Genomic DNA, 26,785 nt, shown 5'->3' on the forward strand with positions numbered 1-26,785 from the left:
AATAATGTTATTAATACCCAAGAACTTTGATAAAAAAAATTGAAAATGAATAAGGTTTTAATCAATAGAGAAGCAAAATGAGGGATGTGAACCTAATTTCTCCTTGTATTTAAAACTAATTTGTGTTGAGGCCATCTCCAACCGATGGCTGGTCAGATGGCTCGTTTTAGCCCTCTGGCTCTTCAAGATCCTCCAAGATATTAATCTTTTAATAAACAGTACATGACCATATTTACCTCCGTCTTCAACCGAGGGCAAGAGGGCTTGTTTTAGCCCTATCATAAAAAACCGTCTCTAACTGAAGGCCAAACATAATTTATTATTCAAAAACTACAATTTAAATTCAAATCCAACGACTAAGAATTTAAAATAAAATGAAACAAATTTTGTGAAATAGATGTTATAGGAAAAAAATGGAATTTTTAAAAAATATGAAACAAATTTTGTAAAATAAAAGTTATATGAAAAATTTTGTAAATAAAAAATAATAATAAAACTGTAAAAAAAAAATTCAAATGCAACGGCTAGTCAGCTAGCTGTTGCATTTGAATTTTTTCTTAAGAATTCCTGTCGGTTATAACGGACAAGAAATCAGACACATTTAAAAAAATTATGGCCAACCCTCTAGTCCTTTAGCCCTTTCCGATTCCGTAGGGCCCTCTCAGATTCCACAGCCCTCTGGCCTAGCCCTCGGTTGGAGACGATTTTTGAACTATTTTCGACCCTCTGACCTTACGGTTGGAGATGGCCTGATATTTTTGCTATTCAAGTAACAATATGCTAATGACATCTTAAAAGAATTTCAATGAACTATCGCATCGGTGAATTAGGCTGTGTCACGAGTTGAGCTACCAAAATGAAGTGGGCGGCGAGCCCACATGTCACCGGCGACAAGGCAGAGTAAATGCGACGGCGACAGGCGAAGATGGAAGTCACCATTTCACAACACCTACCGACGTGTCAGTAATGTCTCTAGCTTCTGGCTGCCTGCTCAAGTCACGACCGCTCCACGTGGACGTCCACATCTGGCGGATCCCACCAGAATATGACGTGGAAAACAATTTCCACGTGGGCACCGTCGCATGACGAGGCATGTCTGTGCTTTAACCATCAAAGAAACATCCCGAGACGACGTTTGTCGAAGTTGCCATGCGCGCGGGAATTGGACGACTTTCGTTAACGATCTCTTTTCACGGCTGTTTGCTGATCAGTGTGCTTATTATTGCTCATTAGATTTTATGACTTAATGTTAAAGCGTGTTATTATTTTTTTGGTAAAAGGAACAAAATCATAGCCCTCAATTTCCTGGCTTCACTGTTCTACAATTCCATTATAAGCATAACAAATCTTAGCTCGTGGTTATCTAACATGGTATTATAGATTACGGTTTTCGAGATTTTGATTTAATTCTCGTTTTTAACATTTTTGTTGGTTTGCAAAGTGAAAAATGAGGCAACAACTAAATGTTTTTCTCTTCTCTTTTTATGCACAGCAAGAACTAACACGAGAAAGAACGTGTAAGTTTAATATACGTTGCTTGTTTTTTTATGAATTAAACTTTTAATACTAGTGGTCGTCTAACATATAGATGTCATCTTAAGCAGGAGCAATATCCCTCCAAATATAATTTTTTAACCACTCAATCTAATTTATGTTCATGATCAAATGCTTTACCACTTAATTATTCATGAAACAAAGTATAAGCCAATCTGGATCACACTACTATGATGTCACTTTAGAGATCAGAGACATTCTTTTGGAACTATATTCGTACGACCATAATATTATTTACACCATTCAGTTGCAATGGGATATGCTAAGTTTTCTACATGCTGTTGTCACAAAAAAAAATGCTTGAATTCTGGGCTGCTGTCAAATTACCTAATCATCTAGAATTAATTATTAGAACACAATTAACTTTTAAGTTCCTCTTAAAGTGTAAGTCAATGGCATGATGCCATTAACAAATTACGGAGATCAGGAGCAGGTTGTGCTTTTGTACGTACGTGCTGTCTATTATGGTATATTCAATATTATTTCACCACTAACTGAGAATGATAACTAAGAATGAAATAATTATTTGTTTTCTCTTAAAACTTACTACTTTTGAGATTATTTAATCAAAGCATATTAACGACTCATTTTCCGTCGTATTTAGAATATTGTCACGTAATGTTGTAATTTTATTTAAATTATAACACATGTATTTGATTTTTATTAATATAAATTAAACGTGAAGCATATTAAATATATTGCTCACTCATATTATAACACGTAAAGAAAATACAGCACTTATCAAATGTTATAGGTGCACATAAAAACTTATTAGAAGGAAGGGCGTACAGAAAAAGAGATTTATGCACTAGAAGAAAAGTACGTCTCCTCCACATAAAATGATTGTTAATTAAAGTCATTGACGAATATAATTAATAATAATAGGTCATTAAGAAGAAATTTTTTACCGTGCCTAGAACACAGTTGGTGCATCACATGTTCAAGTTTTAAATTCTAAGTTGTTAATTTTTACAAGTATTTTATTACTTGTATAGTGACACATGACATACCACTCTATGTTCTAGGTATATTGAAAAATCACTCTCCATGCAGGAGCAGAACGCAAAACCCTAAGAAAAACCCAGTAAATGGACCATATAAAACCATAGTCAATTTATTAGACATCGATCAAACTATCATAGTCATCCTATAAATTTGAACTATTGAAGAGCCGCATGTACAAGGAATAATTAGATCTTTAGTTGATTAAATTATTATGGGATTAACATAATATATTGTTGGAGAAATCCAAGTTAATTACTTAAAAAGTTGGATTGAGAAATATATATTGATAAGCCGACATTGGACAGAGAGAGACATCACATGTTTTTGGGATTGAATTAATGTTTGAAATTGGACCACTGTCGACTGATTTCAACGCTTGCATTTTGTTCTAGAGACATGTTTTTCGGGTTGTATGTCTGGTTACATTTACAACCAGATATTCCAATTCCAATTCCAATTTGAATACATGGGCATCGAGCTTCCATATTTGAAAGCTTTTAACTAATTCAGAACCTTTGAACGTAAAGACATGTATTATAAATAAAGACGTGTAATGAGATGAGAAAAAATAATAATAAGAATATAAATTAATAGTCTCTAGAGTTTGAAACCCTTGAATGTAAGTGAAAGAAATCTCGAATAAATTAATAGTCTCTAGAGTTTGAAACCCTTGAATGTAAGTGAAAGAAATCTCATCACAATCGCCAGATATTTGTAATTAGATTACTACTTGGTTGGATGATTAATTTATTTGGATATATCGTGGAGACAAAAATATTTAATATTGGACCCAATAGATAGGTTTATGATATGACATGGAGGTTTTGCTCAGACAGTCCTGATTCATTCAAATTGACGTAACCGAAACACAACATTTATTATACAAATTATGAGATATGTATGTTAAAAAGTTAATAATTTAAAAAATATAATTTCTCAACACGTATATAAAAACACATATTGTATCATCCGTATTTCAGTTCTAATAAAAAATTTCTCATTTATTTGGTTGGGATCGACGTGACCTGCACTGGCATATTAGGACCGTCGTGATTGAACATCTCATGCATGCATAAATGCCAGGTTAGGTATCCATAATAAAATAAATCAGTCAGTTGATATGATACACTGATATGATGATATACATTTAGCATTGAATTTTAATCTGAATTTTTGGAAGTTTGTGTGAGACGTGCTAGACAGACTTTCTCTTCCTCTTAAGATGGATTGATTCATGTGCGAGTGTCGTTGAGACAGAACCTTACATCTACTCGGCCGAACATTTAACTTGTCAAATTAACGTACAACGGGATTTGGAAAATGGAAAGTGGTAACCCTCTTTCTTCACACAGATACAAACATAAATAGAGTCATGCAGGAGTTTGAAATTTTTGGGAACTTGTCGTCTGCAAATTGTGAAACATAGCTAAATCATGGATTATCGATACAGAAATATGTTGGGTTTGTTCCCATTTTGTTTATTTGTAGGCCTTCCATACCTATGTGTACTAGTGTGTACCTAACATGTGTTTTCCTGCTACATTGGCACATGGCTAATATCCAAGCTCTAGGTTCAGATACCCTGTATTTTGGGAGAAATAGTACTTAATTAGAGAAGTTAAAATAAGTATTTAGTTAAGTTGACTAAAGCATTGTGTTATTCTTTTGAAAAACAAAAAAGATTGTATCCCAAAAGTGTAAGGGCTAGCGTGTTGCAATAAATATTGCTGATGATTAATGAACACGTAGCTCATCTAAACGAAATTATTTTCACAAAGAAGCTCCAGCTTCCTCCCGAGCCTTCCATAAAAGGCTGTGTTACAATCATTCATTGTTGATGGTGAATAAACACGAAGCTTATCCATCTACACTTGAGTTTGAATATTTCTTTATGTAATTTTAAATAAACATAATATAAACTAACATTGGAGTTCAAGATTAAAATTATACACAGATCTGACTTCAACTACTTAATAATATAGTCAATCAGTTGGGGAGACTTGGGGCCACTCCACATACTTGAGTCCTTGACACAGATTGGCCTTTGACGGTGCAACACCGACGTTATTGATAGACAATACTAGCTAGCTACCATTAGTCCATCTCCAACCGAAGGGTCTGGAGGGTCGAAAATAGTCTGAAAACCATCTCCAACCAAGGACTAGGCCAGAGGACTCGTGGGCCCCACGAAATCTGAAGGGGCAAAAGGTCCAAAGTGCTGGCCCAATCCAACCAGCCAATCAGCCCCAGGCTGGGCCAAAAATCTGAGCATTCCTGTTGGATATAACCGACATCAATATAATGCTAGGCTAAATTTTCAAATGCAACGGCTAGCTGACGTCAGCTAGCCGTTATTTTTTTTTTGACACACCCCGACCTAGATTGAGGCTTGCTAGTTGTCACGTAAGGGTAACGGCCAGCATGCCTCGATTTAGGTTGGGGTGTGTCATTTTTTCTATAACTTCTATTTTACAAAATTTAAATTTAATTTGTAGTTTTTAAATTTAAGTTGTAGTTTTAAACATAAGTTGTAGTTTTTTAAATTTAAATCGTTGTAGTTTTTAAATTTAAGTTGTTGTAGTTTTTAAATTTAAATAATAAATTATATTTGGTCCTATAGCCTTTTGGCCCTCCGTTGGAGACGGTTTTTTGTGACAGAACTAAAACGAGTCTTATGGCCCTTTGGCCCTCGGTTGGAGATGGAGGCAAATATGGCCATGTACTATTCATTAAAATATTAATATCTTGGAGGGTTAGATGGCTAAAACGAACATTCTGGTTAGCCTTCGGTTGGAGATGGCCTTAGTCTTTTCTTGCATGACTGGTCAGAGAAGAAGAAGACAACTGTTGAGATAACATGTACTAATTCATTGACATGAATTGATGAAAAAAATGAGAGCAGTGAATGGGACAATGGAGACGATTGTCGACTCCCTGCAACCAAGTAGGGTTCATACTACACTGTCTGCGCGCATCCACGATTTTGAGTCTCTACCTCTCGCAGAAAAAAATTGTCTTAATTTGTATTGTATAATCAGTTGTTTATAATTATGTGTTTATCTTTTTTATTATATGGAGAGATTTTTTAGCATTATCGGAACACAAGTTGGTACATTACGTGTCATAATACAATTAGAGGAAAGTTTTTTATTTAAGTGTCCCTCCACTTGTATCATGGCACGTTGTGTACTGGTCCATATTTCGAGTACACTGAAAGTACTCTCCATGTAATGATAATTTGCCTCCAATAATTCAATATGATGTGTTTATATATATTTGCGTTACCAATAATATAGTTTAACACCTATCAAACAAGTTGAAAAAATATAAAAGTTGACAATTAATTTCGAAGCATAAAAGTTGTAGTGAGATTTTATTGACAAAAGTGTCAAAAATTCGTTTCGCACGTCTAGTTTAATTTTTATATTTAAAAAATAATAATGAAATGGGCTTAAAAACTTTGAGATTTAACAATAATAACATAATAAAGGGTAAAGTGAACAGTATCATGATTAACTTTTTAGTGTAAAAATATGATTTTTCGTTAAAATGAACAATATCAGAAGCTTTTCGTTAAAGTTCCTTAAAAAAATTACTTGTTGGGCCAAGCGTTTTCAAGACTCGTAGTCCAATCAGGTCCTCTTTATTGGGCCTCCGATTCCCCTGTTATTTGATGGAAAAGCGTCTCCAGATTCCACCCAAATTTATATCTCAAGCACCTTACAGTTGGTGGTTGGTGATTTTACCGTTACAAATCCCGCCCACCATAACCGCTCAGCCACCCCCAAATTCACAACCTAATTTCCTCGTCTCTCATTTCCATTCAGTATTTAATCTCCCTGGTTCTCATTTCCTGCACTAATCTTTAATCTTAATCGTATAATTAGGTGTTAATCATAGTTGCTTTGATTAATTCTTTCAGTTTATCTCCTCTCGTTCCAATGATGCATGCAACTTGTTCTAATGCTAATCCTCCTCAAGAACCAACGTAAGTTAATTTGCAGAACAAAATTAAGTTTGTATCGTTTCTCGTCCATTTTTGTTGTCAAATCTTAATACTCGATTGTCTGCAAAATCAAACACGTAATTTCTTATATTCGCAGAAGATGTTGGTGCTCGAATGCAGAAAAATGTGACTGTGGTAAAAGGATGGGGGAAGATGCTGGTTTACTTGCCAATTTTGAATCTGCAGAGAGGGTGAATATTAATAAACACTTTTTATCTCTTCTTGTAAGTTTTCTTTTTACATTTTAAATTCGTGATGTGATTTCTTGTGACACAAGCAATAGGCCTCAGTTTCAAAGTTGCACAATTTTCAAACTTGCAAGTTCTTCCAATCTTTTACCCATTGTTTGTATCTTCTCAGACATCTTCGTCCTCGCTGCGAGGATCACAGCAAGCTTTAAGACCGGCGATCCTAATTGTTCAAAGGAGCTCACATGATCCGCTTTCAGCAGCCATCGCAAGGAGCATAACAAGTTGCATTGCCAACACTCCAAACCTCAACTTATCTCATACAATACTTAACCAAATTGGAATAGCTAATACTAATTTTCCAGGTTCACAGAATAATGAGTTCAATTCTGGCACTTGCACCACTTTGATTCTTGGATCCGCTCCTCTTCTTCGCCAGTTTTATCTTTTTCAACGTCTTTTTGGGATGCCTAACAATTTTTTTCGATCTTTATGGCCTCCCCACGTAAGTCGCGTAGATTCTACATTTCTATTAGGTCAGGCTTCTGCGGCTTCTGATGATAACTGGTTCCAAAATGAAACCCGAATTGATCTGTGGAGGCAACTTCTCATGGAGTCGACTCTATACATGCACAGGCCACCCGATAGCTTGTTAGAAGGTCCGACTTCATTTTTTGTTGTAACAGCCAGCCACGGAGTAAACTTCAGTATGGTAAGTCCTGCATAACCATTAGATCAATCTGCTGTGACATGCCTTGTATCATGATCATTTGATTGCTTTCCTCGTAAATACGTACATGAGTAGAACGCTGAAGCTATTTTCCAACGACCTCTCCACTTCTCGATTGAAATGCGCAATCATTCTGGAGCAATGTGGCCCGATGTGGATAACATGTCATATGAGGTATACTCTCACATCGGAACTTCCTTTGTTTCTTAACTATCATGATCGTCAATGGTTTAATTAGTATTGCTGTTGTCATAATCTCTCTTGGCATCTGTAGGAATTATTGGCTTTAGAAGATCGTATAGGGTATGTCAGCACAGGATTATCTGAGGAAGTAGCTGTCAAGTCTCTCAAACGCAGCCATTACTTTGTGTTTACAGAAGAAAATACTCAGAAAGACTTCTGCAGCATCTGCCAGGAGGATTTTGTAGAAGAGGATGAGCTAGGAACATTGGACTGCGGACACGGCTTCCACATTTCGTGCATTAAGCAATGGCTAGGGTATAAAAATGTGTGTCCTATGTGCAAATCTCCCGGTATAAGTACTACTCTTCCCTCGTTTTCTCACATTCAAAGTCCGTAAACTAATTAAGTCTTATGAAGTTGAAGAATTTGGTGATTTCTCAATTTTACCAGGCTAGTTTAATTTAGTTTCATTTTTATGGTAAATGTACAGATCATGTATAAAAAACAACGAGAATATAGAAATGTATAATACTAAAAAAAAATCTCTTACGCGCGTATTGGAACTTTATGTACGAAATGTATGTCTATGCAAGATATTATATCAAACAAGATGAATAGAAACAGAATGTTTTACAATTACTATTCTAAGAAGTACAGTAAATCAAACCTGTATCAAAAGTTGGAAGTCAGAGAAAAACAGCTCTAACAAAATCATCCTTGGTTGTAGTAGCAGCTTCTCTCTGACATTGATTTACTGTCGCCACCAAATGATACGGGGAGCAGCTCCTCGTGACAGTAAATTAGACTCGCATCAACGCCTTGCCACGTTCTTAATCTACCCTGTATGACATTGGGGGAGCACTAAGTTGAGACTTTTGGCTCGTTTTATGATGTTCTCAGTGGATGCTTGTCGATCAAGTCATAAAGTTCGTCCCCAATTCCAAAACCTAGCATCCTAGCCATGTCACTAGTCTTCAATCTAGGCTTCGGAATGTCATGTTCCTTCAACCATGAGTACACAACAAAAACCTTCTGCATTACGAACAACTCGAGTGCCTCAGGGTTGAAGACAACTCCCATTCTCATGTTCATCTGAAAAGATAAGAAATTAAAAGCCAGGCCATTAAGCAAGCCTCTCACTCCCCAACTTTGACACAATGGCATTGTAACAAATTACATTGGCGCTCAAAAATAGTCATCCTGCACTGCTCAGAGCGCTAATAAAAGGTCCCTAGATTATAATACCTGGTGTGGAACCAACATGGCAGCATAACGAGCTAGTTCTCCGGCGCGCCAATCCAAGAGGACGGGCAACCAGGGATAAGCGGCATCAAGTCTCAAAAACCAGAGCCTTATGTCAGGGAATTCGGATAGTTCTCGAGGATCACGTGGATCTTCTCTTGTGTAATTGATGGTAAAGCCGATTGTACGCTCAAGAAACTCTTTTGGCTTGGCTAATTACACCAACAGTAGCAGTAAAACTTCATTAGGGTTTGCATAAAACTTAATCATGAAATTTAACTTTGTTAAACTGATGCTTAATTGACTAATGAATTACCTGATGAAGGAATGGTAATCCCAGTTGCAGCATGAAACGGGGATAAATCAAGACGTCGAATTACGTCATTGTCGATAACTATTTCAAATCGGCCTTCACTTGGCGGCATCGGAGGCTCAACTTTATTAGATGTGTCTGTCAACCACAAATTGTAATATTAGTAAATAGATAGACGGGTTATAACTATGACAGTATGACTGTCACATCAAAAAATTACTCGTTTGAAAGAGTAGGTGATTGTTAGCGTCAAACAAAATTTACTAGAAAAAGATGAAGGGATGGAAAGATAACCAGAGAAACCAAATTAAGGAAGGTCATACCTTCTTCTTCATCATATAAAGAGATGTCGAAATTCCCAGATGGGTTGAAGGCAACTGAGACTGCCACCTGTCCCTGCTGCCTATTGGCCTGTGAAATGGCCAAAGAGGCCATGGAATCTGAGATTGGTTTGAGGGGGATCCATGGAGGAGGAGAGGATAATATGGTCTGTCTTGAAGAACAAACGGGAAGCAGAGTTTGGAAGATTGCAGCCATTGCTGCAGAGTGTGAACTGATATGGTCCCTTGACAGTTAATACAGTTTCTTGTGGCCTTGTGTTTTGAATGCTCATATCCTCTTGTGGGTTTTTATTCCATGCATCTCAGACCTATTGCAAGTTTGCTCCCGATGGATTTCTTGGGTTGGGTCAATTTAAAGTTCATCGACCTGGTTTTTGTTTGTGTTTTTTAGCCCACGATGATGTGCCACCTGAAATTAGAAGCCCATGATGAGATACTATTATTATTATTAGAGGAAATTGTAGCAATGATCATTTAACTTTAACTGAATTAGTGCAATGATCCCTGAATTAAAAATCAATGAACATTGGTCCTTTAACTCATCAAAACGTGCAGCTATGATTATTTTCGTGAACTCCATCAAAACTTTCGTCAAAATAAGTCAAGTGCAATGTACGTAAGGTTGAATCAAGAGGCAAATATGAAAAATCAAATGAGAAAATTATAGCAATTATTCTTTAACTTTCACTCAAATCATCCCTCCACTTTAGCTCAATTAGAGTAATGGTTGCTCAACTTTAACCTAATTTTACAATGGTCATTCCACCATAACTCATTTTGAAGGAAGTTCTGATGAAATTAACGAAAATTATCATAGTGGCACCTTTTGATGAGTTAAAAGACCAATAGACACATATTTTTACTTGAAGGACCAACGCTTCAATTGAGTTAAAATTGAGAAACCGTTGCTATAATTTTCTCTTATTATTATTATTTGTCAATAGGTAACGGGTTCGGAGGGGGAGGGGAAAAATTGGGTGGGGGAGCCTCGAACTAAAATTTATGGAGGCAATAACTATATGGAAGGTCAAGAAATTTACACAACTGCATGGAGCCACATGGAGTTTGGTTGGTAAAATGTGATGAAATGTAAACGAATATTTCAACCCGTCATTCTCATACGACTTTAAAAATTTAAACCCTAAACGTTACATGAGTTGTGAGACTGCATGCATATGATTCGAGCTTTGCCTTCTTCCAGCCACATGGAACAATGCAAATTTTCAATCCATCCATATGAAAACAACAACTGAGATATTGCTTTTCAGTTTGGTTTTGTCAATATAAACTATATATTAAAATAAATATATTTGCTTCAATTTCATCTTAATTTTAAAATATTTATTAAATAAAGGGATTTAATCCTTTGAACAATATAGTTGGCCTGTCACATTGTATATTAATTTTTGGTGTTGTGGTGTGCTGCCACATAAGGTTGAGAATTAGGATACAAATTCCATTGCTAGATGATTTCAAAGGAAGACGTGTAGAGATATGAACATGATGTAATGTGTTTCCAACACCTCACCCTCATAAATCTTTGTATTACTATGCATGCCATTTACACACATAACAAACTATTTTCTTTGCACATAAATTGTTTAAAACAACTCTTCAAATTACTCCATAGTCCATACTATCCAACTTTTTGCTTCCAAGCTACTCCTATTGATCATGATCATAATGATATATACATACGTAATCTAGGTCAACTGGTTAAGATAATGTGTCTGATGCAAACGTGAGTTAAGTTAGTTAGTTAAGACAGTGTGTACGATGCTTTATACTTAAATTTAATTATTCTTTTTAGTAAATTAGAATAAACATGTATTATGAATAATTTTGGCCTTCACCCAATTCGACCACTACTCGTTATGGATTCGATGACAAAACAGGTAATTATACAAGTCTGTCATTTCTTGACCACAATTCATTCATCTTGAATGTTTGCCTATTTCTTGTTTGTTTTTTAAATTTTATAATATATCATACAATCCACATTCCAATCGCGTTTTCGAATTATATTTCTTCGTCTTTTATTTTTATAATTTTTTATGAACTTATGTCTATATTTTTTTTTTTGAACCGTTTTCAATTCTAATTATCAATTGTTTGTGATGATCCACATTCAAGTTTAATAGCAATTATACCCTCTCCATGTGCTAGAAAGGACTATTTATAAGGTATAATTAGAATCCCCTACAACTTTTTAACAATTTTTAGATCAAACATTTGTTTCTTTTTAAGATTTGATTAAGACGCTTTAACCAACAAGCACGTCATCATTTGTTGTTTATTTAAATAATATATCTTTTTAAGCTAAAACTCTAATTATCGGTTTCCAAATATGTCCTTTTAAGAGTTTTTTTCTTTAACTTTTTTTATGTGGCCTCTTTTGCTTGCTACCGAACTTTTAAAATTCATCACAGGGTAACTCAGCAGTTGGAGATGAATTTTAGGCCATATTCACACGCCATGTCCTGAGTTTGATTCCTAACGCTGGTAAATGATACGATAGTGGTCAAATGGGGCTAAAATGTCTCTGTAAGTCTTTCCGAACCCCAAAATAATGAACTGCCATGACAAAAACAGTAAATGATTCTATTTTTAAAAATATAAAAAAATGTCACTTAGTATTACGGTCTAATAATATTTATTTTCATTTATAAGTGAGATGTTTTAGATTCGATTATCGCTAAAAGTGAATTTGAATCACATTATTGCTAGTCTATTGTAAGGCTAAATTCACCTCTCATTTTTAATATAAATAATATCGTATGTTTTAAAAGAAAGAAAAAAAAAATATATATATATATATAATAGAACTTCTAGAACTTCAATAAGGCAAACACACCTGTCATGCTCCATTTCATTACCCTTTTTGTCCATTTTCTTCTTCTCTATTCAATCTATCACGACTGTTGTTTTATCAAACAAATTGGTCACCAACTTCAGCAGTAATTGACTAGATATTTTCTGCTACAATCAATCATACAGTTACCAAAAACACATATTATAAATTTATAATTGGAATATTAAGAAAATGAAAAAAAAAACAAACAAAATGTTCGAAAAGAAAAGCAGATCCTTATTCCTGATTACCTTATTGGTTTTTACATAAAGTTTATCTATTGTTTTTAAAAAAAAAAAAAGGAGTCGCCAGTTGTGACTCACAACTTGTGAGCCTTGTGACTTGTAAATCAAGATTTGCAAATAATATTGTTTAATTGTCGAATTTCACATTTAAAACCTTGGAAAAATTAATTTTATTATACTTTTTCTTGGTACTTTACAACCATTTAAACATTTCAAATACATGTTATTTGCAACGTTTTATTCCCACTAAAGGAAGCAAACTAAAATAATTCTAGAAAATATTCTTGGCATATTTTCAGCTATACACTTGTATTCTTCACTAAATCTCACTTTAGCCCCTATATTTTATATTGACTCGTTTTAATACTTGCCCTCTTCCTCATTCTCACTTTTCGCTATTTTGTCAAATAAGTTAAAAAGTGCAATTAAGTGTATTAACGTGGCATAGACAATTGAGTCATTTCAACTATGTTAGTAAGACGCATGAGTGCATGACTATGGTTAAATTTAAAACTTGGTTTGATTTATCCAAATTAAGAAAGAAAAAAAGAAGAAGATGAGAGCGATAGATGCAAAGTTATGGAACCCTAAAAATATTTGCAAAAAGATTTGAAAACATTGAAATTGATTTGCGTAAAATTATACGTTCTCTTCTTATATTTCAATCTTTTCTTGTTATATTTTCTTTTTATCTAGAGAAATTAAACCACGGTTTGAGTTTAACTCACCTCCCACTAACATGCCAACAACCAACAAAATTGAAAAGACCAAATTGTTCAACCACTTTAGTACAATTAACAGATTTCTTAACTTATTTGATGGAAGATGGTGAAGTAAGATATTGAGAAAAAGTACAAATATTAAAATGAAACAATATAGAGTGCAGGGTAAAACAGAAGGAAAAGTTTAAATGAGAATATATAAAGTGTAGGTGTAAAATGAGATTTGGTTAAGAAATGTGTCATAGTTAAGTTAAAAATACGTCAATATTCTTTCTACACAAGAAATAATTAAAATCTAAAAGAGAAAAAGAGAAAAATATAAAAATATAAAAAGGACAATTTCGTCATGACAAAAAGGGCATTTTCGTCATGAAAAAAATGAGATTTGGGAGTCAGTGCCCGTTGCTTTCCAAACCTTGAAAAATCGGAGGGACCCAAATGATCTCCCTCTCTCTCTCTCCGTCCGCCGCTGTGTCTTTCATTCTTTCACTTCAGTTAAGCAAACGGATATAACCAGCATACGCGGCTTTGCTCTGCTTCTAATTTCCGAAACTTTTCTTTCTACCCTTCTGGACATTTTCTTCCTCTGCGTCCCAAAAACTCAAAAACCCAATAAAAAATGCCACGTTTTAGATCAAACCCACCTAAAAGTTTGCTCATTTTTCTCACTTTTGGCCTCGTCGTTGCTTTCACTTCAGCAAGCTCTCACATTTCCCACACAGGTACGATGGGGTTTTGAAAACAGGTATTTTATTTTTTATTTTTTATTTCTGTGAGAAAATGGGTCTTTGAATATTGAATTTTAGGGTTGTTTTTGTGATTTTTTCAGGTGGTGGGAGAAGGGATGGTGATGCTAGTGGGTCGGTCGTATGGGAAACAAGGAGGTCGCTTGCAGACGGAACTGCCCAGAACTCGTCTTTGCTGTTGGCTGAGGACAGGACGCGCAGGAAGGACCCGCTTGATAGTTTTAAGAAGTACAACGGTGGGTGGAATATCACCAATAAGCATTACTGGGCTGTGAGTCCTCTCAACCCTTTTGATTAATTTTCATACTTTTGCCTTTTTTGTGATTTGTTTTTTTGCTTTCTTCTGAATTGATGAATTATGGTATAATCCTGTTGTTTTTGGGCTGTTTTGCTGCTATGATGGATGGATAAGTTAAAACTAAATGTTCCGTAAGAACTAAATTGGATAAAAGACTTGGAGTTGCCAAGCAAATGTCATTTTTATATTTGCTGGGGTGTAAATTTCGTGAGCTGAAAGTCCTCGGCTGCACCCGAGTTCATATTCCCCGCGTTTAGAATTAAATGAAGAACAGAACCCCTCTTTGCACCCAACGATGAATTCTAGCATATTTTTCTTTGAACTAGTACAATCAATTTATTTATTTATTTATTTTTTTGATGTTTTACTTACATTGTGGTTTGGTTTAAAACCAATTTGGCATCAAATTGTCTTTCCGTAGATTTTGATGCATTCAAAGAAAGACCACTTTTTTCTACTTAAAAAAAGGCAGGCCTTGAACTCTGTCAAGATGTTGTACACTAATAAATTATTTTGTTGTCTTTGGTGGTATCATGCCTTTATGCAGGCCTTGAACTCTTCCAAAAATGTTATCCGTGGATTAATTATCGTATCTTGTATTTTCATTGTTTCGCAGACCTGTTTTTATCTCAATGAATATTGTAACATTGGTTATTAATTTTTATGTAGTCTGTTAGTTTCACTGCGGCTCCCTTCTTTGTCGTTGCTGCTGTCTGGTTTGTGATTTTCGGGCTAAGCTTGTTCATTATCTGTCTCCGTTACTGCTGTTGTCCAAGAGAGCCTTATGGCTATTCCAGAACATGCTATGCTCTGTCGCTCATCTTACTTATTTTGTTCACCCTTGCGGTAATGTGAGTCTCTCTCTCTCTCTCTCTCTCACTCTCTCCACACTAACTTGCATTTGATACCAATGGACAAGTACAACCTCTATATATTTTCTGTGACCTGACATCCTTAGATGTTTTTCCTGGTCCATTCTAGTGTTGGATGCATTGTTCTGTACACTGGTCAGGAAAAGTTCCACACAAGCACATCGAAGACGCTGCATTATGTTATGAGTCAGGCGGATACTACTGTTGAAAGCCTCAGAAATTTGTCAGGTTATCTTGGTGCAGCTAAGCGGATTGGGGTTGATTCTGTATTTCTCCCTTCTGATGTTCAGAGTAAAATTGACAATATTATAACAAAGATCGACTCTGCTTCCAGCACACTTGATGATAAAAGTGAAAAGAACTCAAAGCGTATACAACATGCCTTGGATAGCGTGTAAGTAGATTCTAGAAGCTCTGGAACTTGTGCTCACGAATCTGTGTATAATGTTCGTCTCTTGTTATACTTTGCTTGCAGGAGACTGGCTCTCATTATTCTTGCTGCTTTTATGCTCTTTTTGGCCTTGCTCGGATTTTGTAAGTCTTCTTGTTTTACAATTAGAGGCAGGGATTATGAATATTTGACTACTATTCTTATTTCTTTTTCTTTTACTGCTTGCAGTATTTTCCGTTCTTGGGATGCAAGCCCTTGTATACTCGTAAGTGAAATATACGTTGAACTGTTTCCTTTTAATTTTTTAATAGAGATCTTCAAATTTTGGAAGCATTTGTGTCCTAGTCCTCAAACATATGTTCACATAAACTTATCTCTTTCATGCAGCTTGGTGATTGTTGGGTGGGTACTTGTTGCGGGCACATTCATATTATGTGGTGTCTTTCTCGTTCTCCATAAGTAAGTACTAATTGGCTATGATCACGTCATATTACTTTCTAACTCACACCCATGTTGGTTTTACGGGTTACATCTTAGTTATCTCATAAGAACAAATTCATGATATGAGCGTTATTCGGTCTGGCTTATGACTGCTCTGCTGTGTTGCTTTCTTGTCTGTTTTCAGTTCCTCTAACTTCTCGTCCTATGTGTTTAGTGTGGTTGCAGATTCATGTGTTTCCATGGATGAGTGGGTCCAGAATCCCACATCTCACACTGCATTAGATGATATCCTCCCATGTGTGGACAACGCTACTGCCCAAGAAACTGCGACACGCACCAAGGATGTAACCCGCCAACTTGTTACTGTGGTTAACCGTGTCATCAACAATGTCTCAAATGTTAATTACCCACCTAGCGCTGGACCATTATATTTTAATCAGTCTGGCCCACTATTACCTCTTCTTTGCAACCCTTTCAATTCCGATCTCTCTGATCGACCGTGTGCACCTGGTGAAGTGGAACTGGAGAATGCCACCCAGGTAAGATAAATGAAGCATCCAAGCTGACCTAGACCTTACCTTGCCTGCATCTATGTGTTAGTTCAGTAATAAGTACTAAGATTCACATTTCTGTCTCAAGCAGATATGGAAGCGTTATGTCTGCGAGGTTTCTGCCACTGGTATCTGTACGACAGTTGGCCGATTGACTCCGATCTTCTATAGCCAAATGGAAGCTGCTAGAAATGTGAGTTACGGTCTGTATCGATATGGTCCATTCTTGGTTGATCTGCAAAACTGCAAATTTGTTAGGGATGCATTTACCGACATACATCAACATAATTGTCCTGGTCTGCGAAAACATAGTGGCTGGATCTACATTGGGTTAGTAATGGTATCTGCAGCTGTGATGTTGTCGTTGGTCTTCTGGGTGATCTATGCAAGGGAGCGAAGGCATCGAGTGTACACTAAAAAGTTTGCACCTGCTAGAACAACTGGGGAATTCGAAGACAAGGGTGCTTAAAACGTTTTTCCATATAAAAACATGGACGTAGTTGGGTAAAAATATGTTTTCGTCCATTTACATCCGAGTGATTTTACCCTTGAGTTCTTTTGTACATTATGGTGGTTAATCTTTAGGTTTTATATTCATTACTCATTTGTGCTTCCACAGAAACTCCATTGGAGATGGTAATATTCTGGAGCTATCATTCTATTACATTTTAGATGTCCAATAAACAATGCCCTTTACAATCTACATATAGCAAACCGCTTATACTAACCTCTTTGCATGCTCGTTTTTTCAGTCATGCTCAATGGATAAGTCGTTCCAGTAAAACTGTAAAAAAAGCATCTTCATTGATTGCTATCTAGGTTCCTTTAAATTTTACTTCAACTGAACGGTTCTATTTTCTCCTTCCATTTCTCTGTTTTCTCTGAGTGGTAAAAGATGATATGCTTCACATAAAAAAGTTGCTTCCTTTTCTCCCTTTTTCTCTTCGTTTCTGTCGGTTTCGGAAACTCCCACACTTAGCAAACAGTAAGTGCTATATCAGAGCTGCTTTAGTTTCCTTTTTCGTTGTCGAAAATGCTTCCCTTTGTGTTATAATTTGATATTTTATGTGTTTGCTTCTCGGTTCGTGTTCGTGTTGGCATTGACATTGTATGGGAGGGTGGTGATCAGAGAGAGCACTTTGAGCATGGTGAGGTGGTGGTGGCTTGGGGCAAAAGGAGGTCTCTTGCAGAAGAAAAACCTCCCTGAAACGCACCTCTGACGATATTGGCTAGGGACAGGACACGCGGAAAGACCCTCGTGAATGTGTCACATAATCTCGGTGCAGCTAAGCGGATTGGAGTTGACGCTGTGTTTCTGCCAGCAGATGTTCGGAAAAAAATTGACAATATCGAAACAAAAATTGACGCTTCTGTCGCTACACTTTCTGATGGGACAAAAGGAATTCGAAGACTATAAAAGATGGTTTGTGTTGATGCACAAAATCAGTGCGGATTTTAGTACAACATAAAGTGTTAAGTTTGTGACCTTCGCTAGATTGCTCCGGTCACTAGTGTGGATAAGTATGTAAATAGATAGAGACATGGAAGCAAACACAAGATGTACGTGGTTCACCCAGATTGGCTACGTCTACAGAGTAGAGGAGTTCTCATTAATTGTGAAGGGTTTACACAAGTAAATAGGTTCAAGCTCTCATTTTGTGAGTACTAATGAATGATTTAGTACAAATGACATTAGGAAATATTGTGGGAGAATGATCTCCTTTTATAGAAAAGAGTTTCTAGTTTTGTTTTGACATTGACACGTGTCATGTTGTGATTGGCTTCTGATGTTGACACATGTCGCGCTATGATTGGCTTCTGATGTCGACACGTGTCGCGCTGTGATTGGCCTCCTGGTTGGAGGGAAACTCTTCTGGGTCCTTGAAGGTATAACGTTGACCGGTACTTAGTAGTTTCGGGATTGGTCAAGTATGGTACAAACAGTGCTCCCCTAAGTTCCCGAGTGAGGGAAGCTCCCTTGCAAGATCCAAGCCACTGAGTAATAACGAAACTTCTAAGTACCGAAATGTGGTATCATTTTCACTTGCCTTATCTGTCTCATAGGTAGATGTGGCATCTTCTCTGGAAGTATTTTTCCTCCATCCAGGGGTGGTATCTTTAACTAGTGGAGATGCACAAGGTAATGTATCAATTTGACTTGAAGCTTACTTGTAGTTTCAAGCTTGGTCAAGCGCAATACAAATCATGTAGTATGAGTCACCCAAGTCGCATAGCTAGGAGATTTGCCGAAAGAGATGACAGACAAGGTAAGCAATTAGAGTTATAAGCAATCAGTCCCAGATCAAAAGTTTGATTTTGAGTTCCGGCTGATTGTTCTCATTCTCCATATCTTGCATGCAGCAAGAAAGATAAAAAGAAGAAAAAGGAGAAGAGATGATATGAGATACTTTTGCTTTTGAAGAAGTAACTTTCCACAGGCTTATTCTTGAACTGGGCTAAAGGGTTTTCTTGTTTCTTCTAGAGTATAAGGCCGACTCAAGAATTTAAAGGTCAAAACAAGCCCATCAAATCTAGAGTACGTTCGACCTTGATGATATGAGATATTTTTGCTGTTGACAAAGTAGTAGATGTATCGGCACGTGTTCTGTTACGCTTGTCTCCAGATGCTTCCTTATATCCTTCTCACTTGCTTTATCTGTTCATCATGCAGATGTGGTATCTTCTCTGGAAGCATAAGATGTTGAAGATGAGTACTCGAGAGTAATGCCAGGTAAGTAATCAGGCAATCAGTTCTTAACTGTAAGCTTGATTCCAAGTGCTGACTGATTGCTCTCTTTCTCCTTGTCTTGCAGATAAGAACAAGGCCAAAGGAAAATACAGGAAAAAAACATGATATGGTATACTCTTGCTTTTAACCCTGATGATATGATATACTATTGCTCTGGTGTGGCTTGTTTGCAGATGTATTATCGGGGGGAAAAGAAGCTGAGTATTTTGAGAGACTCTGCTGAGAGTGCCCTCTCGGATGTGAAGAAAAGTTGAGCATTTTTTTTATTTGCAGGTCTGCCTGGCTGTGGATGATGAATGTCGACATATATAGGAATTGTCCCAACAGCGAGTGGTAACGTTGTTTCTTTACCCTTCTCGGTCATAGCAATGTAGTGGGAGCTGCAAGATTCAGGTGTTTTAACTTTGTTATAACACTTTGAAAAAGTGGTCTGTAGTATCTGGAAAGCTAATGTTGCGTGTGAAGATTGCAAACAAGCTTTATCCAAGGAAATCTGGCTTTTGAAGTTCGAAGAGCGGTTCATCTTCGGTTTTCGAACAAGCAATCCTGTCGGGGATCTGGCTTTCGAGATTCGAAGAACGGTGCCTCTTTGATTTTTGAGAAAGCAATCCTATTGGGAGTCTGACTCTTGAGATTCGGAGAGTGGTGCCTCTTCGATTTTTGAGCAAGTAATCATGTTGAGAGTCTGGCGCTCGAGATTTGGAGAGCGGTGTCTCTTCGATTTTTGAGTAAGCAATCTTGTTGGGAGTCTGGCTCTCAAGATTTGGAGAGCGGTGCCTCTTCGATTTTTGAGTAAGCAATCTTGTTAGGAGTGTTTTCTCGAATGTGAGTAAAGGTTGGGCATTTTTGCCAGTCTGCCTTGCCACGGAGCATGGAGGTTGACACACATAGGGACTTTCCAGTTATCAAGTAACGGTGCTGTTCCTTTACCCTTATGGGTAATAGTAGGGTAGTTGGACCTTCAAAATTTACGTGTCTAAACTTTGTCAGAGATCTTTGGCAAAGTTATCTGTGGTACCCGATGAGCTGATGTTGCGTGTGGGGATTGTCGACATATTTTACTCAGGAAAATCTGCTTCTCAAAATCCAGAGAGTGGTGCCTCTTCGATTTTTGAACCAACGGCCCTGTTGCCCTTTCTTTTATAAGGGCACCAATTATGTGCAAGAAGTACGTTCAGAGAGTTATTGCTTGTAGGAATTTTCTCCTTATTTTTGCAATTCAGAGATTTATTGCACCTCATTTCTCCTTCATCATTTCTAAGAATGTCTGGCCCATCCGACCGTCGTTTTGACTTGAATTTTGGTGAAGAGACAACCATGTCTTCTCAAGATAACATATGGCGCCCATCCTTCTTATCCCTTACTGGTCCTCTTACCGTTGGGGACTCTGTGATGAAGAATGATATGACCGCTGTGGTGGTGGCCAGGAACCTTCTCACTACCAAAGATAACAGACTACTTTCCAAATGGTCTGATGAGTTGGCTGTTAAGGATTCTCTGGCTCTTAGTGTTCAGTGTGCAGGTTCTGTGTCTAATATGGCCCAACGCCTATTTGCTCGAACCCGCCAAGTTGAATCATTGACGGCTGAAGTGATAAGTCTCAAACAAGAGATCAGAGGGCTCAAGTATGAGAATAAACAGTTGCATGAAGAGGAAGCTCGACCAGCTGCAGGAATCTGATAGTCAGATTTTACTTGATCATCAGAGGTTTGTGGGTTTGTTCCAAAGGCATTTATTGCCTTCTTCTTCTGGGGTTGTACCGCGTAATGAAGCTCCAAATGATCAACCTCAGGTGCCTCCTCATTTTGGGGTTCTACCCAGTACTGAGGCTCCAAATGATCACCTTTCAGTGCCTTCTATTTCTAGGACTTTGTCGACTGCTGAGACTTCTCCTGAGCAACCTTTGTGAAGGCTTCCTCTTGTTTGTTTATTTTGATTCATGTATATGTACATATTTGTAATTTATCAGAGATATCAATAAATGAGTTTTGCTTCATTTCAACGTTTTGTGTTAAATACACCAAAGCCTTCTTCACTAAGTTCTTTGAATTTTTTATTTTGTCGAAGCTTGTATGTTAGCTTTGTGAGTGAAACATGTAGGTTGAGGTAGTGCTCCCTTAATTTCCCGAGTGAGGAAAACTTCTCGGTTGGAGACTTGAAAAAATCCAAGTTACTAAGTGGTCGTCAGACTTCCGAGCATCAAGGTGCAGTAGCATATGGTAGGAGTCCCCCAAGTCTCTGGTCGAGGGAGTTGACGAATGAGGCATTTCCTTTCTAATTGGTAGCCCAAAACTCCTTCTTTATATTGTTAGGCCCAAAGAAGATGAGGCCTATGCAATTTTTTTTATTTTTTTTTTCGAATCCAAATTTTTGAATTTTTGAATTTCCAAAAAAAAAAAATATATATATATATATATATATATATATATTTAAGTTTTGTAGGTGAAGCTTTGACGTTGAAGCTTTGTTGGGTATCATGAATTGATTTTGCTTCACACTATCTTGATCAAGATAGTGTGAAGCTTTTGTGGTGGGTGAAGCTTTTGTAGGTGAAACTTTTGTGGTGGGTGAAGTTTTTATGGGTGAAGCTTTTATGGGTGAAACTATTGTGGGTGAAGCTTTTGTGTTGAAGCTTTGTAGGTGAAGCTTTGAAGTTGAAGCTTTGTGGGTGAAGCTTTTGTGTTGAAACTTTTGTGTTGAAATTTTTGTAGGTGAAGCTTTGGAGTTGAAGCTTTTATTGGGTACCATGAATTGATTTTGCTTCACACTATTTTGATTAAGATAGTGTGAAGCTTTTGAGAATTTGTAGTTGTCCTCCGTTGATGAAGCTTTTGTTGGTGAAGTTTTTGTGGTGAAGCTTTGTTGGGTACCATGAATTGATTTTGCTTCACACTATCTTGATTAAGATAGTGTGAAACTTTTGAGAATTTGTAGTTGTCCTTCATTGGTTAAGCTTTGTTGAATTTCCCAATTTTTTTTTTTGGGGAAAACTAGAAAGTTGTTGAATTTCCCAATTTCCCTTGTTTTTTGGGAAACTAGAAATTTGAAAATGTGGGAGAGACAACATATACAAATTTTGCTTCAACACTGTTGAGCAAGAGATTGTGATGCAAGCCACACTTTGTAGTAGTTGAAGGTTTGGATGAACCATATAAATTGAATTTGCTTCGAACAGTTTTGATTAAAAGTGTGCGAAGCTTTCTACGAGTTGTAGTTGCTCTTCATTGATGAAGCTTTTGTTGGCACCATAAATTGGTTTTGCTTCACACTGTCTTGATTAAGAGTGTGTGAAGTTTTTGAGAATTGTGGTTGAACTCCTTTGATGAAGCTTTTGTTAGCACCATAAATTGGTTTTGTTTCACACTGTCTTGATCAAGAGTGTGTGAAGCTTTTGAGAATTGTGGTTGCCCTCCATTGATGAAGCTCTTGTTGGCACCATAAATTGGTTTTACTTCACACTATCTTGATAAAGAGTGTATGAAGCTTTTGAGAATTGTGGTTGAACTCTATTTATGAAGCTCTTATTGGCACCATAAATTGGTTTTGCTTTACACTGTCTTGATCAAAAGTGTGTGAAACTTTTGAGAATTGTGGTTGCCCTCCATTGATGAAGCTCTTGTTGGCACTATAAATTGGTTTTGCTTCACACTGTCTTGATCAAGAGTGTGTGAAGCTGTTGAGAATTGTGGTTGAACTCCATTGATAAAGCTCTTGTTGACACCATAAATTGGTTTTGCTTCACACTGTCTTGATCAAGAGTGTGTGAAGCTTTTGAGAATTCTGGTTGCCTTCCATTGATAAAGCTCTTGTTGGCACCATAAATTGGTTTTGCTTCACACTGTTTTGATCAAGAGTGTGTTAAGCTTTTGAGAATTATGGTTAAACTCCTTTAATGAAGCTCTTGTTGGCACCATAAATTGGTTTTGATTCACATTGTCTTGATCAAGAGTGTGTGAAGCTTTTGAGAATTGTGGTTGAACTCCTTTGATGAAGCTTTTGTTGGCACCATAAATTGGTTTTGCTTCACACTGTCTTGATCAAGAGTGTGTGAAGATTTCTACGAGTTGTAGTGTTTGCATTGTTACAGAGGAGAAATGTCTGAAGTACATTCAAAAGGGCTGAATAGCTTGATCTTCGTATGCCATGCACTAAAGTTGTTGTTAGCTTGCAATAAGACTTCGTTGGTGACTATAACTCTTGTTGGGCATAATTGCTCATCTAGTTGAGCTGTCAAGCTTGAGGGTTTTTGATTATTTGTGAATGCTAGAAGTTCACATGTACAAGTTGTACCACTTGTCTTCTGGTAAGTGGAATAGATGGTGAGTTGTTTTCATCACTTGGTTGGTGGTACAAAGGTAAGTTCTTTCATCACCTTTCATCACATTTCATCACCTGGTTGGTGGCACGAAGATGAGTTCCTTCTTCACCTAGTTGGTGGCATGAATGACAAGTTGCCAAATGATATTAGAGTACGAGTTGTACATTTCATCACTTGGTTGGTGACATGAAGACGAGTTCCTTCTTCACCTGGTTGGTGACATGAGTGGCAAGTTGCTAAATGATATTAGAATACGGGTTGTACATTTCATCACTTGGTTGGTTGCATGAAGGAGAGTACGGGTTGTACATTTCATCACCTGGTTGGTGGCATGAAGAAGAGTTCATTCTTCACATTTCATCACCTGGTTGGTGAGAATAAGGGCAAGGTGTTGAGGCACATTGTAGCAAGTGTCGAATAACACAAAGTATGTTGAACCCTTTCAAAGCACAGTTGGCTTATTATAAATGTGTTGGAATGTATGATTGAACGAATATACTGTGAAACTGTTTGTTTATTTGTATAGTCTTGTTGAAATATACTTAGACTTTGTTTCATGTTGGAAGCATTCATGCTGAAGCTTTGAACCTGAGTGTTTCATTGTTAGGAATGTAAGAGGATTAGGACCGAATTGTCTAAAAAGTCTTCGTTACATAGGATATCGAACGGTTGAAGCTTAACACTTGTACTATGTGAGTTTACTTGTAATAGTACTTCAAGTGATCAGTGTTCCATGGATGGCCAAAGGTCTTGCCATCTGAGCTTTTAAGCTTATAGGAGCCAGGGCGACTGATGCCAACAGCTTCAAACGGTCCATCCCAGTTTGGAAAAAGTGTTCCTTTACTTGGGACTCTGTCGCAGAGTAATCTTTTCTTTAATACCCAGTCCCCCACTTTGAAAGAACGAGGTTTGGTCCTTGAGTCATAGTAGTTGGAGATGTGCTGATAGTGAGCCTGATTTCTGTGTTCCTCGACTATATCTAAGTTGAGGGTAAATTGTTTATCATTTTCGCTTTGCACGTAGTTCTGGACTCGGAATGTTGCTTGCTCAAGCTTAACTGGGGCAATTGCCTCTGTACCAAAGGCAAGTGAGAATGGGGTTTCTCCTATTGATGTCCGATACGAAGTGTGGTATGACCAAAGAACTTGGGGTACAAATTCTAGTCAACAACTTTTAGCCTTGTCCAAGTTGGTTTTCAAAGTTTGCTTGATTATTTTGTTGATGGCTTCAACTTGTCCATTAGACTAAGGATTAGTTGGGGAGGCAAAACATAAGTTGATGTTGAACTTAGAGCAGAACATCCTGAACTTATTGTTGTCGAACTGTCGCCTGTTGTCAGTGACTATCGCATTGGGAATGCCGAATCTGCAAAGGATGTTCTTCCATACGAAGTCTTTTATTTTTTCCTCAGTAATGGTTGCTAAGGGTTCCACTTCGACCCACTTTATGAAGTAGTCAACTGCAACGATTGCATATCGAACCTTGCCTTCCCCTACATGCATTGGGCCGATCAAATCAAGTTCCCATTGGACGAAGGGTCAAGGGTTGATCATTGGAGTGAGCTGCTCGAGATGAGAGTGAGGAATAGTTGCGTAGCATTGACACTTATTACATGAGCGAGATATTCTGATGACATCTTGGTGGAGTGTTGGCCAGTAATATTCTTGGCGAAAAGCCTTGTATGCTAGGAATCGAGATTCAGTATGATCTTTGCAGACTCCTTTATGTATTTCCCGAATGACAGTTTTCCGCCTCTACAAGCGTAAGGCATCTTAGGTATGGTAGGTTAAAACCTCGCTTGTAGAGTTGGTCATTAATGATCAAGTAACGGGTAGCCTTGTATTAAATATGCTTAGCTTGGACTTTGTCATTTGGAAGGGTACCATGAGCAAGAAATCTATAAATCGGGGTAATCAAACTATTCCCCTGTTGTAAGTTGCACGCTTCCGCATCCATGGTGCTTGGTGCTACCAACAATTAGACCTGAATTTTTCTCCCAATCTTGTCTTCCACCGCTAAGGCGAGGCGAGCCAAAGCATCTGCATGACTGTTTGCCGCTCGAGGAATTTGGGTGATCTGGTGGTGGAAGTGCTTAAGCAACAATTGTGTTTGTGCCAGATATATTGCCATTGAGCTATCTTTAGCGTCAAAGTTGTTAATGACCTGGTTAACTACCAATTGGGAGTCACTGAAGATATCAATTCGTTCAACCCCAAGGTGTTTGGCCAAACGTAAGCCTGCTAGAAGGGCTTCATATTCGGCCTCATTGTTCGACACCTTGAATTTGAAACAAAGATAATACTCCATCGCCACTTTTTTAGGGGTCGTAAGGACTAGTCATGCTCTACAACCCTGTTGGTTGGACGAACCATCAACATATAGACTCCATGATGGGGCTATTGGTTTTATTTTCTGAGCTTCCGAGGGTAATGAAACCATTTCTTTAGGCGAAGAAACAATGTTAACAGGATATGTGAAGTCGGTGATGAAGTCTGCCACTGCTTGGCTCTTCTCAGCTGGCTTTGGTTGGTAGGAGACGTCAAACTCACCCAATGCTATCGCCCATTTGATCATTCTCCCGGAAGTGTCAGGACTTTAGAGTATCTGTCGAAGATGATGATTGGTAAGCATGATGATGGAGTGTGCTTGGAATTAAGGGCGAAGTTTTCAAGCAGACATGACCAAAGCTAGAGCTAATTTCTCAATGTTGGAGTATCGTGTCTCCGCATCTTGTAAGGTTTTGCTAGCGTAGTAGACATGCCGTTCGACATTACCATCATTTCGAATGAGAACAGAACTTACTGCTGAAGCCGATACCGACAGATAGATAATGAGAGTGTCACCAACCTCAGGTTTGGAGAGCAGATGGGCTTTACTTATGTAGTCTTTAAGGTTCTTGAATGCCTCGGCACATTCATCAGTCCATGTAATGTACTTCTTACTTCCCTTAAGTGTTTTGAAGAAAGGAGCACATCTGTCTGTGGCTTTAAAGATGAACCTAGTTAAGGCTGCCACCTTGTCAGTAAGGCTCTGGATGTC

General features: G+C 37.4%; 3 protein-coding genes across 4 annotated transcripts; 2 read left to right on the forward strand and 1 right to left on the reverse strand.

Moving 5' to 3' along the window:
* The first annotated feature begins 6,403 nt into the window (after positions 1–6,403).
* Positions 6,404–8,302, forward strand: LOC103431395 (uncharacterized). 2 transcript variants are annotated; one of them, XM_008369548.3, is made up of 5 exons: positions 6,404–6,547; positions 6,663–6,789; positions 6,926–7,465; positions 7,559–7,657; positions 7,758–8,302. In XM_008369548.3, exons 1-5 carry the CDS (start codon positions 6,501–6,503, stop codon positions 8,061–8,063), a joined length of 1,119 nt encoding a protein of 372 aa, XP_008367770.3. In that variant the 5' UTR covers positions 6,404–6,500; the 3' UTR covers positions 8,064–8,302. The 2 variants fall into 2 exon arrangements, with proteins under 2 accessions (XP_008367770.3, XP_008367771.3); XM_008369549.3 differs by having other exon boundaries at positions 6,663–6,756.
* LOC103431396 (protein CHLORORESPIRATORY REDUCTION 6, chloroplastic-like) lies at positions 8,263–9,819 on the reverse strand. Its single transcript, XM_008369550.4, has 4 exons — positions 9,545–9,819; positions 9,225–9,359; positions 8,912–9,120; positions 8,263–8,758 (listed from the first exon to the last, which is right to left on the reverse strand). The coding sequence occupies exons 1-4, from the start codon at positions 9,756–9,758 to the stop codon at positions 8,552–8,554; spliced, it is 765 nt and encodes a 254-aa protein (XP_008367772.3). The 5' UTR covers positions 9,759–9,819; the 3' UTR covers positions 8,263–8,551.
* Positions 9,820–13,784: 3,965 nt separating this feature from the next.
* On the forward strand, positions 13,785–17,406 carry LOC103431394 (uncharacterized). The gene is made up of 9 exons (XM_008369546.4): positions 13,785–14,102; positions 14,210–14,397; positions 15,094–15,275; positions 15,406–15,690; positions 15,772–15,830; positions 15,916–15,952; positions 16,075–16,146; positions 16,343–16,667; positions 16,771–17,406. Exons 1-9 carry the CDS (start codon positions 14,000–14,002, stop codon positions 17,146–17,148), a joined length of 1,629 nt encoding a protein of 542 aa, XP_008367768.1. The 5' UTR covers positions 13,785–13,999; the 3' UTR covers positions 17,149–17,406.
* The last annotated feature ends 9,379 nt before the right edge of the window (positions 17,407–26,785 follow it).

This window comes from Malus domestica, chromosome 15 (assembly GCF_042453785.1).
Source record: "Malus domestica chromosome 15, GDT2T_hap1".
NCBI classification, from domain to species: domain Eukaryota; kingdom Viridiplantae; phylum Streptophyta; class Magnoliopsida; order Rosales; family Rosaceae; genus Malus; species Malus domestica.

Coding starts and splice junctions, on each gene's coding strand:
- LOC103431395 (XM_008369548.3), top strand. CDS start 6,501: ATGATGCATGCAACTTGTTCTAATGCTAATCCTCCTCAAGAACCAAC. Junction 6,548..6,662: donor AATCCTCCTCAAGAACCAAC/GTAAGTTAATTT, acceptor TTATATTCGCAG/AAGATGTTGGTGCTCGAATG. Junction 6,790..6,925: donor AACACTTTTTATCTCTTCTT/GTAAGTTTTCTT, acceptor GTATCTTCTCAG/ACATCTTCGTCCTCGCTGCG.
- LOC103431394 (XM_008369546.4), top strand. CDS start 14,000: ATGCCACGTTTTAGATCAAACCCACCTAAAAGTTTGCTCATTTTTCTC. Junction 14,103..14,209: donor CTCTCACATTTCCCACACAG/GTACGATGGGGT, acceptor TGATTTTTTCAG/GTGGTGGGAGAAGGGATGGT. Junction 15,831..15,915: donor TTTGGCCTTGCTCGGATTTT/GTAAGTCTTCTT, acceptor TACTGCTTGCAG/TATTTTCCGTTCTTGGGATG.
- LOC103431396 (XM_008369550.4), bottom strand. CDS start 9,758: ATGGCTGCAATCTTCCAAACTCTGCTTCCCGTTTGTTCTTCAAGACAG. Junction 9,360..9,544: donor TTTATATGATGAAGAAGAAG/GTATGACCTTCC, acceptor TGTGGTTGACAG/ACACATCTAATAAAGTTGAG. Junction 9,121..9,224: donor GATTACCATTCCTTCATCAG/GTAATTCATTAG, acceptor TGGTGTAATTAG/CCAAGCCAAAAGAGTTTCTT.